The following is a 15,058-nucleotide window of genomic DNA, read 5'->3' on the forward strand; positions in this document are numbered from 1 at the left end:
TGGTCCCAATTCCCTCTACTGTTTAAGGTGCAAAATGTGACCAGAATATATGTGAATAGTGTACTGTGATAATGGTGGTAGTTTTTCTGTCCCCTCTCCCTTCCAACGGCTCTTCAGTCCAAGTTCCTCTAGTGAATCTTGCTCATCATCAAAAATCTTAAAGTATAAATGAAACATTCAACATCTGCAACAGGGAAAAAGTGATTCTCATAAAAACATGATATAAACTTTACACAAGCTTAACAAGAATGTACTTGGAGACTTTGAAGGAAAGTCAGATAAAGTGTTTGTATCTTTGTGTGTCTATCTTAAAACTTTGATATACCCGTGAGAAGCCTAACAGCTTCTCAAGCCATGGTTTATTTTATAGCTCTCTATGCAGAATATTCTCTGCCTAAATTATGCTCTCACAATACAGACCGTTCCCTATTTTACTGTTTCCCAATCACTGTCCCATGACTCTTTTGAAGTCCAGCCCTTACTGGGGTGGACACCTCTGTTTCCCAGGTGCAGCCCATGAGATTGGCAGCACACAGTCTAACCAATCCCGGCCATCCAGGATAAATCTTCTTCGGGAAAACCTATCCTAAGGTAACATACTTGAAAAAAACATCCAAAAGTCTTCTGAGACCCTTAAATCACAGGGACTCTGATAATAGATTAGTCAGGTTTTTTTAGTTTAGTTTAATACTATTTGCGTCTAAAAGGTGTTCTTCAATATTCATACACAAATTCTACTGACATGTAACTTTCTATAAATTTATTACATTCTTTGGGAAAAGTTATCCTTTATAACACCCGTGTGTTAATGAAATTCTTGCAAAATTCTGCCAATGAATTACCTACAAATAACTACCCAGGGTACTAATGCCTAGTATCCCAGAAAACTATAATATCCTGTTAAATTTTGAAAAGGAAAAGAGAAAAGTAGACCCACAATTACAGTCCCTGAAAATAAAATGTAGGCACCATGCCAGTCCTTGCATTATCTATTCCCTGTCTATTAAGATATTTCTTCTACTTCAATGAATTTACATGACAGGATTAGTAGTGGCATAACTCCTGTGTTCTTAATCTCAGGGTATAATATAATTTATGCATGTAATTTTCTAATGTACAAACTTCTTTTATAGCTTATAAAAATGTAATAATGCATACTTAGAAAACTTGCCAGCAGCTACAGCATAGTTATTATGCTTATTATGGTGTGCTGCAAACCTACATTACTTCTAACGTATTACTGGTAACGTTACAAAAAGACTCACCTTTTCATCTATAAAACAAGAATATGGTTCTGCTCTCTGGTAATGGACTCTTTTGCTCACTCAAAAAAGTAACAACATTAACATGCATATAGTAGCCTCTCAAATATTTTTCTATTACCAAAAATACTCCCTCTATTTCTGTATAGAAAGGAACTAATTTCTTATCACCCACAGTTCATCTGTACAGCATATCAAGCCATAATGTTCTATAGCATTTTATAGAAGATGGTTGCATATAGTAAGATTATGAATAGTTAGATGACATGAAACTGGAGAAAAAACTCTATCTTCTAAGTAAGACTGCTATGGAAAATTTTTGAAAGTTCTATAGAAGACAAATGTAGAAACTTCTGGAAACCATGGAAATCTTCAGAAAAGTCATGTTACATGAATATGTTACAGCAAATTCATACCACTGAATATTAAGTACACATTATGAATGTGGTCAGGATTTTGCTATATTATTTTTCAGCAACATAAGTCTTACTAAGGAGATTTTAAAAATATTGACAGGATGTGAATTAGATGTTGTCTAACAGTTCAATGTTTATCTGATACAGACTTTGTAGTAACCAAAACACTTCTGTAGACCTGGATCTATACATCTTTTAGGTATTGATATGGTCTAATCCAATATGGTAATTCTTTTGTTTTGAATTAATCTAAGCTCCCCATGTCTCCTGGGATCACCCCTCTGAAAAAATATGCAAGACTCCCATTTGATTCCTTTCCACTTCCATCATTTAATAAAATCCATGTGTTTCGAACATAAATGTCCCAATGTTTTCCAGTGATCTTCTGACTTGACCAGAAACCAGTCTTTTTAAAAGCCTCAGGAGAGAATTCACACCTTTCCTACTGCTTATTTCTCTGTTATGGTCAATTGCCAATAAAATCAAGACTTTTTTCTATATATCACATGCTGCAGAAATCCCTTTGGGTCTAAATTCAGTGTGGCTATGGATTGCATTCAAATCTTGTCTCCAACATTCTGCTCTTTCAGCATGCTCACTATTCCAGGTTGAGACCAACCACGCATACGTAAGAAAAGAATATTACTCATTTTTTTTAAAAATAAAACTTTGAATAAAGTGACATTGATGTTTACAGCGGTACCTAGCAAATGAGGCATATGCCAGTGGTTCTCAACCAGAGGTCCAGGGCTCTCTGGGAGGCCGCCGAGCAGGGTTCAGGGGGTTTACCAAGCATGGCTGGCATTAGACTCACTAGGGCCCAGGGCAAAAAGCTGAAGTCCTGCCACATGGGACTGCAGCCTGGGGCCAAGCCCCACCACCCAGGGCTAAAGCCAAAATCTGAGCAACTTAGCTTTGCGGTTCCCCCATGGTGTGGAGTCCCGGGCAATTGCCCTCCTTGCTACTCCCTAACACCAGCCCTGGCATTTATATGCCTTAAAACAGTTGTTGTGGCACAGCTGGGACGTGGAGTTTTTATAATATGTTGGGGGGCGCTTGTAAAGAAAAAGGTTAAGAACCCCTGGCATATGGTATTGGCACTTTATCTATATAAATATTTGTATGCTATGATGATGGATGATAGTACAAAATATTTAGGGAAGCAAGAGATGAGTCTGAAAATGATACTTTTGTGATCACTGCTAGGAGTATGCACTCTATTCTGGGCTGCCTCTAAGAGTTTGCATACACAGGGACACACAGGAGAGTTAAGACTAATTTACTAAAGATGTAAAATGAATCCCCAAGGCTTACGCCAAAGCAGGACCTAAGGCTAACTTACTTCTGAATGACAGCATCCACTCAGGGAATGAATGCCCTTTAACTTTATGCCTTTAGTTAATCCATCTTAAGTTTCTAGTGTTCCCATATAGACAAGACCTAAGCATTCACTCCTTCCTTCCTTATTCATCACTAAGCTGCACCACTGTTCCAACAGTAAAACTTCACAGTCCCCTACCTTCCAGCCAGCTATGTCTGAAGATAAAATTCAGAGTGCCTGATACTCCATTCTCTTCTAAGTAAGAGGGGGCTATGTAATGAGTCTTTTTTTTAATCAATTTTTTAAAAGTCTATCAGAGTTGAAAGGTCAAACTCCTCTTTAGTGTAACTTCACTGCCTGCAATGGAGTTATGTGAGTATTGAATTCGGACCTAGTATTTTAAAAGGCAGAGATATGAGAATGTAATCTATGTAGGACTGAAATGGGGAATAATGATGAAAGTCCTTGTTATGACTGCAGAGCTCATCCAAATGCATTGGCTTGTTTAACATATAATATTTTGCTGTTCCATTTTGTTAATCTGAGAGCCAGCATGCTCTATAGGACCCACCTCACTACCCAGACATCTGTTTCAAGTTGAGAAAGATAAGAAAACTTGGTACGGTCCATCTTCCTTCTCCACAACTTTTTCTGCCTTTTTTTTTCTCCTTATCAGTACTGCATCTTAAAACCAGATACTTAAAGGAAAATATTTCCTAGAGGTAACATCTCTCAAATCATTTATACTGCCTATATTTAGCAGATCATAGCTTACCTGTTTAACAGCATAAAGGAGACGTCCATAGCAGTATATCATTACCATTACAGGGATGACCAAGCAGAATATGAAGAGACAGATGATATAGGAGACAGACTCAGCTGATTCGGAGGTCCAACGTACTGAACAGCTTGTGCCGGCCCCCTCAATCCCATAACTGCTCCAGCCAATGAGCGGTGGTACTGTCCAGATGAGAGAATAAAGCCAGGAACCACCAACTGCTAGCAGAGCCTTCTGATAGTCAGAGCCCCGTTTGTTACCTAGGGTGATGGTGCTATAGCGTTCATAAGACAAGATAGCCAAGGAGATCAGGGACACAATACCTGCAAAAAAACCAAACAATTTAGGGATTTAGTACCCCTGTTTTTTATGGCACCAATGTGACAGGTATGACAATATCCTGAACACACATTACTGAATTATAAGTTTAAACCTTATTGAATTACGTTTAAGTATTTTAGGAGTACATTGTATTCAAAGTGCAAATGTTTACGTACTATTGAAGGATTGTATGAATTACCATGTGGGAGGGGGACCACAGTCTTCCAGGAACTAAGAACAGTGGGAGGGTGATTAGAACAGTGGGAGAGGTGCCACCAACTGGTGAGATAATCACTAATATTGGTTCAGACTAGATTCTCCAGAGACCAAAAGTCAAAGAAAAGATTTTTGGTTAAATAGCCCGAGTTAAAACTGACCCAGAGCCTTCTCTCTGATACAGTAAACAGACAGAACCTTCTGTCCCAAGGGGAGGGTTGGAAGGTCTTTGGCTCACTGAAGCCCCATAAGAGTTGGGAGCTAGTTCTGCCCTGAAGCCTTGATGAAGTTGTGACCACAGGAAAAACCACTGTGTGAGGTTTGAAGGACTAATCACCAATCAGAGCCCTTATTGGGAGTCACAGGGAGATGCCTGATGAACTACACACATGCTAATCAGTTTTTTAAATTGTTTTTAATATGTTTTCTCTGCAACGCTTTCACCTTAAGAATAAATGTGCTTGTTTAGAAAGGGCTGTGTGGTAACTTAACTGTGGCAATTACACTGTGTGCCATCTCTGAGGGGAGAAGCGAAGCAGGCCTGCTTAGGCAGTCTGTCTTTTGCTGGGAAGCTCATAGTATAATCAGGGAACTGTGCAGCCTGGAAACACCTCACTCAGAAGAGGGAGAGACACAAACCTCTGACCAAGGAGGTAACAGCTGAGGAGCTGGAACCCTAGAGTGGATCCCTTTTCTGGACTATAGAGCGGGGAATACAGCTGCAGTTGCACTGGACTATGACTAGCAGCAAAAAACTAAATACCCTTTTCTACATTATTAGCGTATTTGATGTATCAGTGGAAATGCCTTTTTGCATTCAAATCCAAACTAGAGCCAGTAGCTCTATACCGTATATCAAATTCTTCTTGACTAAACTGTTCTTTAAAGGCACTCATTCTTTCAAAATACTAACATTCAAGATAACTCTCTGAAGCCTAACATTTTTAGTTTTTCCCAGTGGAAATACATTTTCAACATGAAGTAATAAATTTCTTGAAAATATTACTTTCCAACGTGTATTACTACTTTATAATTGGGAGAATTTTCAAATAGCATATTGCTAGTCAGACATACAAACAGCATAAATTCTGGATTGGAGGAGCTGGAGGGTGTAGAAATTTCTGTTGTCACTACACCCAAAATTATACATTCTTCCTCTCATGAGAGCCTAATTCTCCTTGTCTTGCATCTTGTATAGTTATTTTACCCCTGTGCAAAGTGAGATGAACATGGATAACCACTTTAGCCCTGCTACCATTCTGGCCTGATAACATTTTGCACTCGGGCTGCACAGGCATATATGACTACGTAGGATGGAAGACAATGGAAAGTCAGGCCAGCAGTATATGTACACTTGCAGGTGTGAATTGTCATAGCTCCACTGTCTTCATTTGAGCTACAACAATTTACATAATTTGAGGATCTGAGCCACAGATTTTAAAGCCTGAAGAGACTATTGTGGTTTAGTATGACTTCCTGCAAAACACAGGCCATAGAATTTCACACAGTAATTCCTGTATCAAGCCCATATCTTGTCAAAGAAAGACAGCAAATCTTGATCGAAAGACTTCAGGTAACTGAGAATCCACCACATCCCTTGGTAGGTTGCCAATTATACTCACTGTTAAAAATCTGAACCTTATTTCTAGCTGAATTTATTTAGCTTCTGCTTCTAATCTACTTTCAGAAATCTTTTTTCTGTGCCAATACTTATATACTGTGGTAAAGTCAACTCTTGTCCTGAACTAAACTAAATAGATTGAGCTTCTTAAGTCTTTCCCAGTAAAGCAATTTTCCAGATCTCAAGTCATTCTTGTAGATCTCTTCTGAATTCCAAAATATCAGCCCTCTACATTTCTCAGTTTGAGTTAAAATGTCTTAATGTGATTGATCAATGTTATAGCTTCGTTATTATAATATAGTTGATACTGTAGCTGAAACTATTTTGTTATAGATTTTCACATATGCTACCCTGTCACAACTGTTATTGTTTGCAGTATTGGTTAGCCATGTTGATCACATGATATGAGAGAGACCAGATACGTGAGGTAATATCTTTTACTGGAGCTCTTCTTCAAGTCCATGTGGCTCAAAATCTTGTACCTTCCCCCAGTAGAAGTTGGCTTAATAAAAAATATTACCTTACCTACCTTGTGTCACTTGATGATTACCTGTTCTGTTCATTCCCTCTGGGGCACCTGGCATTGGCCACTGTCTGAAGACAGGATACTGTACTAGATGGACCTTTGGTCTGACCCAGTAAGGCTGTTCTTACGTTCTTATAACTTTAATTGCTCTTTCAATTCTTTGCACTTTTACCTACCAAATAATTAATATGAAAAAGTACGCTTAGCTTTTCTCATTCCCATATTTGATGGATGTGATCTGAAAATAATTACAGGAACATAAGTAAATTATTCCTTTTGTATGGAACATAGGCCGTATTTGAATTTAGGCCTGAGTGACTTTATCTGGCAAAATGTTTAAGTTACCTTTATTAAGAAATGCCTGAAGCAGCTTTCTGGCTTGTAGGCAAAAGGGTAAGGTCACTCATTCACCCTAGGCTCTGACCCTGCCTTTCAGAGTCCCTTTTTCCCGTGCCAGTGCTTACTGTCATGAGGATATGTGGAAGTGGATAGGCATGGGAACTACGGGTGTGGGGTGCTGCAGCACCCCCAAGTTTTACATGGGATCTCGGCCAGCGGCCTTGTACCCAGGGGCTCCTCTACCACCCAGGGTCCCAACCGCCGGCCTCGCACCCGGGGCTCCACTCCTGGCCTCAGCCTGGGGCTTCGCCCCCATCCCCATCTGTGGACCCAGCCTCGGCCGTCTTAACCCAGTCCATGTTCCCGCCTCCCGGAGCAATGGCTCTGCTCCCAGCCCCAGCTCTAGCACCCCCACTCTAAAACCTGTTCCAGTGCCACTGTGGAAGTGAGTGAATGTTTAATGCTAACTAGCCATTACATATATTTAAACGATTAAGCTACTTATGTAGGGCCTAAACATAAATCTGTTACCAGTTCCTTCTCAGATGGGCCTCTTACATGTCCTGCTTACCAGGAGGACATCTGTTTGTGATCATCAACAGACTTCTGCAAGAAAATGTCCATCTTAGACTGGAATCTTTTACTGTGACCTCAGATCAAGATACCAAATTATTGGTCCCTGATGAGCTACAGCCAACATGCTCAACTCTTTTATTGGAAAAGGGTGGTCCCCAAGATGCAGCAAGAGGACACTGAACCCTACAAAAGACTCTAACTATGTGGAAGGAAAGGGTGGGGATTCTCAAAATAAAAATTATACCTGAAGTTATATCCTGCTCTCATCCCTGGATTGGCCATCCAGAGAAGTGAAAGACCCCGACCATCAGCTAAACCAAGCCTGAAGCTACAAACAAGGCAGGGACACCTACCTGCATGCTAAATGAGCTAAAGTTATTTGCAACATCAAAACTACTTCTTAACTAAGACTAACCACATGAGTTTGAGAATGTCTACACTACAGCTTATGTCAGCAGAACTTATGATGTTCAGGGGTGTGAATAAACCACCTCCCTGAGTGACATAAGTTACACCAACATAAGCGCTGGTGTGGACAGCTCTGTCAGGAGAGCCTTGTAAAGAAAAAGGTTGAGAACCCCTGGCATATGCTATTGGCACTTTAACTACATATCCTTTATAGCTACTGCCGCTCATAGCTATATGCCTGTGGGAGAGCTCTCCTCTGCGAGCCTAAAGCATCTTCACCAGATGCGCTGCAGCACTCCACGTGCACACATCGTACGTGAGTGCTTTTGTACAGAATTCTCCAACAATGCCATAGAGTGAGTGTGTGGTTTTGTACATCCCTAACCATTTCCCCATGAAGACAGTAATCTATCTCCCCCCCCCCCCACCCCAACACACACACACCTGGCAAGTTTATCTGTAAGAGACTAGTCTGGTGTTAAAAGTGTTATTCCAAAGATGCTAAATGCCTGATTTAACACTTCTGCCTCTTTGTAAAAGTGTCAGAAAGATGCAGATGCTGTATAATGTGTAAAAGAGAATAATTTAAGTAAATAGACTAACATGGGTTGTATGTTCAGAGAAACTTAGTGGAACACCAAAGTGGGAAGCTATAAAGAAATCATTCTGAGAGTTATACTTCCTTAGAACAAAGGCAAGAGCCAGCTTCTATCTTTAGCAGACTTAGCCCAACTGGTTAGATGAACAAGAGAGGCATTTTTCCTTAACTGTCCTGTGAAATATTGAATTAATTCTTGTGTCGACCTTATACATTGACTTAATAGTAATTGCCAAATCAGATAAATTGAACCACTGATTTACTGATTGAATTCTAATTGTAACCTTGATTTGATCATCACATTGTGTTGTATCTGATTAGTTTAGGGAAACTGGAAATAAATTAGTGACATTTTGCTTAAATTTATATTTGTTTGCTAAATTATCTTAAAAAGTCCATAAAACACACAAGACTGGTTCCTCTCTCAAAACTTCAGCATGGGAACACAACCTATTTACAGGTAAAGGTAAATACATTGAGTAGCTCCCGGACCTGCATTTTAATTATTTAATTATTTGATAAAAATCTTATTACCACTGCACTTTCTTTGAACTAAAGAAAGTTCTCTTTTGAAATAACACTGAATAGAAGTTCAGCTACCAGGGCATTGTCAACCATGAACTAACAAAATATTAGCAATCAGTTTAAACATAAACTACCCCCAAAACTCATTTTCTTTAGAATATTGCATAGGAAATCATTTTTCTTATCTACACAAAAATTTACACACATACATTCCTTGCCAAAAGCCTTTTCAGTTTTACTTCTCTTTTATTGAGTTTCACTGACGTGACTACTCTCTGCAGGGACGAGGGCGATGATATATGTGATCCCACAGTAGAGGAGTTCTAAAAATTCATATTCCTCTTTTTGTTACCGTAAGACTTTAAACCATGTATTGTAGTTGAGCATATAACGGTGTTGAAACTAATATCAGGCCACACTGAGTCCTGGGGCTTTTAAAACAGTAGATTGCTGACTGTAATGTGAATAGGTAGGAATTCAGAGAAAAGCGGGGAAAAAATATGGAGGTGCTAAGCGGGGACTGATTTATGCATGGCATATTAAAGAACACACTGTAACTTGGCTAAATAAAGACTAAACAGTAATGAGACAACAATCTCTTGAAGACTACAAATACTGATGAAAGGGAAAATGGTTGTACAAGGGATTGTACAAAAAGGAGCAATGAGATAAAATTAAGAGCCAGAAAAACCCAAACCAAAACAAAAAAAAAACCAGGGTTATCATGAGGGAACACTTCCTAAGAATGAGATGTATTTGAATGAAATAGGTTTGTAAGAGAAATAATGGAAGCCCTTTCACTTCAACATTTAAACAAGACCAGACAAAGTAGAAGAAGATACACAATAAGGACCAATCTTATATCAACACAGAGGTGGAAAGGAGAACTGGGGACCAAACAGTTCTCTTCAATCTCTACCTTCAAAGATTCTTTTATTTAAAAGAATTTTTATTTTATTTTATTTATTCTTTTATTTGTAAAAAGTTAAGTTCTTCACCATCACCACTGACAGCTGAATCACCGAAAACGTGAGAAGTAACAGGTTTAACTGGCTAACTTGAAAGATTCTAATTTCATACCAACGGAAAAAAACAGGTGCTGATTTTCTAGTTTGAAACTGAAACTACATAAATACCAAGGAAAATGTAACAAATAGCGAATGAACTCGCAGGATAGAATGAAAATTTACCACTGGATCCAAAGAGTTTTTTGGGTAACTCTCCAAAAGATGATTCTTCACAAAACTTTCTGCATATTTTTTTATACTTTATGTATTAGCTGGCAATGAAAATAAGATGGTCCTAAATGGATTTCACAAGCTTCAGAGGGTGCCACCAATGAAGAATTGGTGTATAGATTGAGAAATAGAATTGTCAACAACTTTGGAATCCTTGCTTAGATAAAGTGGTATAAATCATATTACTCCGTTATATTTCCTATGTTTATAAAATCAGAGTCTACTTGATGCAATATAATTCTCAACTCTTGTGATTTTCTTATTGTGACTTTCACGGCAATTGATGCTTTCCTAAAATCCCCAGCTGCTGCAGTCATGTGAATGTGAGAATCAGCTTTTTAAAAAGAAAAGCAATGTGTTAGCTTGCATGGTTGCAGAGAAAAGCATGAAAAATGTGACACATTCCCCAAGTGTACCGAAACAGTTCAATCACCATAATGCAAATGAAAACAACGCAAACTTCAGTGTTGGCCTTTTTCTTAATCTCATGATTTTTAAGCCAATCATGATATTTCATGGCTTGTTTGATGGTTTGCCCTTTGGCATCGGCAACACGGTGAATATCCATGTCCGTAAAGAAATGCCTTCTATAAATAGGGACCAAACTAAACCCACTAATTGTAGACCTGAATCTGTTTTCAATTTAAAGACAACAGCAAAAAGGCTCAGGGCCAAATCTTCAGCTGGTATAAATCTGTCTAATTCCATCAGAGTAACTGGAGCTAAAGTGGTTTATACCAACAAAGGATATGGTCACCACTCACTTCAGTTGGAGCAGGACTGAGCCTTCCATTTGTACTCTTGGAACCCTCAGCTGACCCATTTCTGTAGTTTGGTTTTATTCATATTTTGAAAACAAGCAATAGCATAACAAACTGCAGCACAAGTTTCTCTCCGAGTGTGGCCATTGTTAGGGCTTCCCTTCTGAACTTTGGCCCAGATCTACAAAAGGACTTCAACACCTAAATCCAACACTTAACAACATCTAAATCCTACTGTCATCAATCACTGTGAGTTTGTTAGTTTTCTTTTATACAACTGTAATTATAGACAAGGTTTGCTCAGCTGTATAAGAAGCCATACAGAGATATAACTGAAATTCCAATCAGCAACACATAAGATTACCTGTAGAGGTTCTTTTCCCTTTTCTTAAGACTTCCTTAAGGCCTGTAATTCTGCTGGTGACCCACAATGTTAGGAGGTTTTAGAGTCTTATCAGGAGACACTGGCTGCTTCCCACTGAAGACTCATTGCAGCAGATGTGGCTCATTAACTCCAACCTGAATAAAAGGGAGGTGGAAGAGCCCCCCCGATGAGTGAACCTTGTCTATATATAACAGTTGTATAAAAGAAAACTAACAACTCAAAGTGATTGGTGACAGTACTATTGGATACTTGCTGAAACACATTTAAAAATCTTTCTATATTTTCTCTATATAGATAAAGGGAGAGTGGAGTGACTTATGCATTGATGCCTTTTACTGGTCTCAACATTTTGGTATGTGACGAGAGCTAGGAGGATGTCCGGCTCAATTCCTGATTGTCTGGGTAGGTTTGAAAGCCACATGAAAGAGATGAAGATTAAAGAGAACCATAGTGAATTCTTTGATAAAGATATTGTACCCTCATGCAATTTCCTCCTGAAATTATAATGTATTTCATTATAATTAAAAAATAACTTATTTGAACATTTCCAGTCAAGCTATAAATGTGTGCTTATTACAAATAATTCAATTACCTTGCTTTTTTAATACTTAATACATGAATACTTTAATACATGAAATATTTTCAGTTTACTTATCACTTGCTAATCTACAAAATAATATAAAAGAATGGACTAATTATTTCTGGATTAACGAAGAACTGACCCAAAACTTTGTCCGAAGCATTAATAAAACTTCCATAAAAGTTTAGTAGGTTTTTTACATATTTATTCTCCCCTGAGTTGTTTTCACTCTAGTATGCCTCTTAACCTCAGTCTCCTGAAATGGAAGTGCTGAAATATTCAGAGAGATAGTACAAGATTTCCAGCCCAGCTTTGCAAATCAAAGAGGTATGAATAATTTAACTTTTTGAGTAAGCAACATCATTATAACAATAATAAGCATGTTCAGCTCTACTAGTAATGAGTTGTCCTTGTGCTGCCTTTATGAAATAAGGAATTCATTTATGAACTGCAACTTTTACTGGCAACAAGACATGACCAGTGATAAACAATAACCTCCTCTTTAACAAATTGAAACTTTTACATATCTATCCCACTACAAACTTTACTTGAACAGGTTGTATTCTTTCTTGATAAATTCCATGTAGACCCCACTAACACTCACAGAGATTGTGTCCATGAGAAAGTTGTACCAAATTAGTTAAATCTGCTTCTTGTGTAGACAAGACCTCCAGTTTCATTTGCAAGTTCAGCCCCAGTTATTTTCTGAATAGTCACATTACTGACTATTCCCATTTCTGCCTGATTCTTTTCCAAATCGATTAAAAGGTGGAAACGAGAGTTTTTAGAGGGACTTTAGAGAGGGTGTTTGAGAGGCTTGCTTTCCAGGTACAGTTCTACTCTCAAAACCATGACGGGCATCAGTGGAATAGTGTTTGGGACTTCCAATAGACGTGCCATGTTTTCATTTCTGTCCAAAGCCAGAAGGGACTTCCTGAGTATGATCTGATGGCTGTGCTGGAAGAAACAATTCATGGATTGGAAGGCTAAGTACAGACACTATAGAGTATCGGAGAGGCTGAAGAGTTCTTGAACAACCACATTTGGGAAGAACCTCAGATTCAAGGAAGAAAGGAAACCCAGAAAGAGAAAATTAGCAGTTCATAACTAGAATTGGTTGACATTTTGTGGGAAATTGTGACTTTTCAAAATTTTTTTTCATTCTGAATCTGAACAAAAACACACTTGCAAAATTTCCTGCAAAATGGAAGCTCTGAAAAACTATTTAGGAAACTTCTGTTTCCAAATTTACTTTGTTTTCAGTTTTATATTATTTTATTGTATTACATGTCATGAGTAGTGCATAATATGAGATAACATAATAGTTGAAATATTCAAGTTTATTTTTAAAATCATTAAGGGCAGCTGCTACTTAGTATAGATTAATCATCTTATTTTATTTTCTAGATCAAAGGATCTCCTGTTTATTACAATGCAGCAGTTTGACACTAATACTTTTTTTTAACAAGAAAAGGTGATGCACACTATGCTAATTAAAGGAGCAGCTCTTCTCAAAAGCCTAGAAAAATATTGAAAACAGCTGCTCCTCTCATTAGTAGATTGAAAGAGTAGACTGTCCAAGTGATCATCTTGGAGATTCTTCCTGTCCCACTGGCGATGGAAGACAGAAGGCAGAAGATTCTTGAAGAGAACTGCTGACTAAGTATGTAGTGTTATGGTAGAGGGTTTTCATTTTGTGGAATACTAGTCCACCTTGCATGCGGAAAGAGGTGAGTTTGGATGGTCTCTGTCTTGTTAGAAGGGGAATCTGTCTTCCAGGGGAGAGGTTGGCTAACCTAATTGGGATGGTCTTAAACTAATTAAAAGAGGATGGTTAAAAGAGGGAGCAAATTAGCATTTATTTGGCATAAATCAAGATGTTGAGAACAAAATTAATCAAGTCCCCAAAGGATGTGAAGGAAATTCATAAACTATACACCACTGCTAGGAGCTGGAGTGAAAAACAAGAGAAATTGGAATTTCTCACTTATGAGCCTAAATTTGACTTAATTGGTATTACTGAAACCGGTTAGGAAGATGTGCCTGATTGGAATGTTAAAATGCACTGGTTAAAACCTATTTAGGACTGGTTAAAACATGTTGGCACTGTCATAGGGTGGGCTGGGCCCTTTAAGAGAGAACAGGTCCAGCCCACCTCATTAACAGCTTCTTTATGGAGCCTGATAGAAATCAGCTGCCCTCTATGAAGAGCAAGCTGCAGAGAAGAGGGGGATGCTCGAAGAGCCAAGCGTGGCATGGAACACTGAGAAACCTGGGACTGGAGAAAGACAGGAGCTTCCTGCAGGAACCAGAAAGCTGCAGGAGCATTGGAGACACGAGGGGAACAAGGCTCCAGCCAGGCAGGAAGTGGGAATTGCTAGAAAGAGGGGACTGAGTTGGACTTTATTTTAGGGACTTTGTGTTTTTGTTCTGAATTTTTATGTTAATAAACCCAGACCCTACGGAGGGATGTCTGCACAAATACAGGCCTATGCAAAGTTTATTGAGAAGCCAAGGAAGAATAGAAACTGAGGTAGGGTACCTAGTCATGAGGGGATGCTTGGGAGGCAGCAGACTCTGTTGCAGGCACTCTGAGTCAAAAATAGCATTAGCTGTTTTGGGGACACTGATAACTCAGAAGCAAATGACCTCGAATGCTTATGGATTAATGTTCTAAGTGATAAAGGACAAGATGGGATACTAACTGGGGTCTACTACAGATCACCAAATCAGGTCATCCTGTTCGCTAGCCTATCTTATAATGTATAGGGAAAGAACCAGTACAAAAATGTCCTCTTTTTCTAAAATGTACAGATGACAATTTCCTAACTCAAAAATGGTGCATCCAACATGGGGGAATTCTATATTAAACCTTATCTTGACAAATAAAGAGGATGAGGTATAAGTGATCATATTTTTTTTTACAAACCAGTAATATACATCTGTAGTGCTGTAGAAGGGCCAACTTTCACAAAGATGAAAACAATTATGAACCAAATCAGTTGAGAGAGTTTTTAAACAGAAAAATGTGAATGATAAATGAGAACTATCTAAGAACACTTTACTAGATGCCAAAAAGCCACAGATAAGAGAGGCCACACTAGTTTAAAAAAACAAACGAACCTGACTTGGGGGGGGGGGGGAGTGAAAGCAGCTATATTAATAAAAACAAACAAAACAATATAAC

General features: G+C 38.5%; 1 protein-coding gene across 5 annotated transcripts in view; it reads right to left on the reverse strand.

Annotated features, from left to right (window-relative positions):
* The window catches only part of LOC140914077 (opsin-3), a 153,260-nt gene that overhangs the window by 86,086 nt on the left and 52,116 nt on the right, over window positions 1-15,058 (reverse strand). For all 5 annotated transcript variants that reach the window (XR_012159758.2, XM_073351092.2, XM_073351108.2 and 2 more), the window contains exon 3: window positions 3,775-4,100. Coding sequence is in view for 4 of the 5 variants with exons in the window: in XM_073351092.2 (XP_073207193.1) it covers window positions 3,775-4,100 (326 nt within the window). In the remaining variant the exon portion in view is untranslated. The remainder of the gene's footprint in view (window positions 1-3,774; window positions 4,101-15,058) is intronic.

Source organism: Lepidochelys kempii, chromosome 1, assembly GCF_965140285.1.
Source record: "Lepidochelys kempii isolate rLepKem1 chromosome 1, rLepKem1.hap1, whole genome shotgun sequence".
NCBI lineage: Eukaryota > Metazoa > Chordata > Testudines > Cheloniidae > Lepidochelys > Lepidochelys kempii.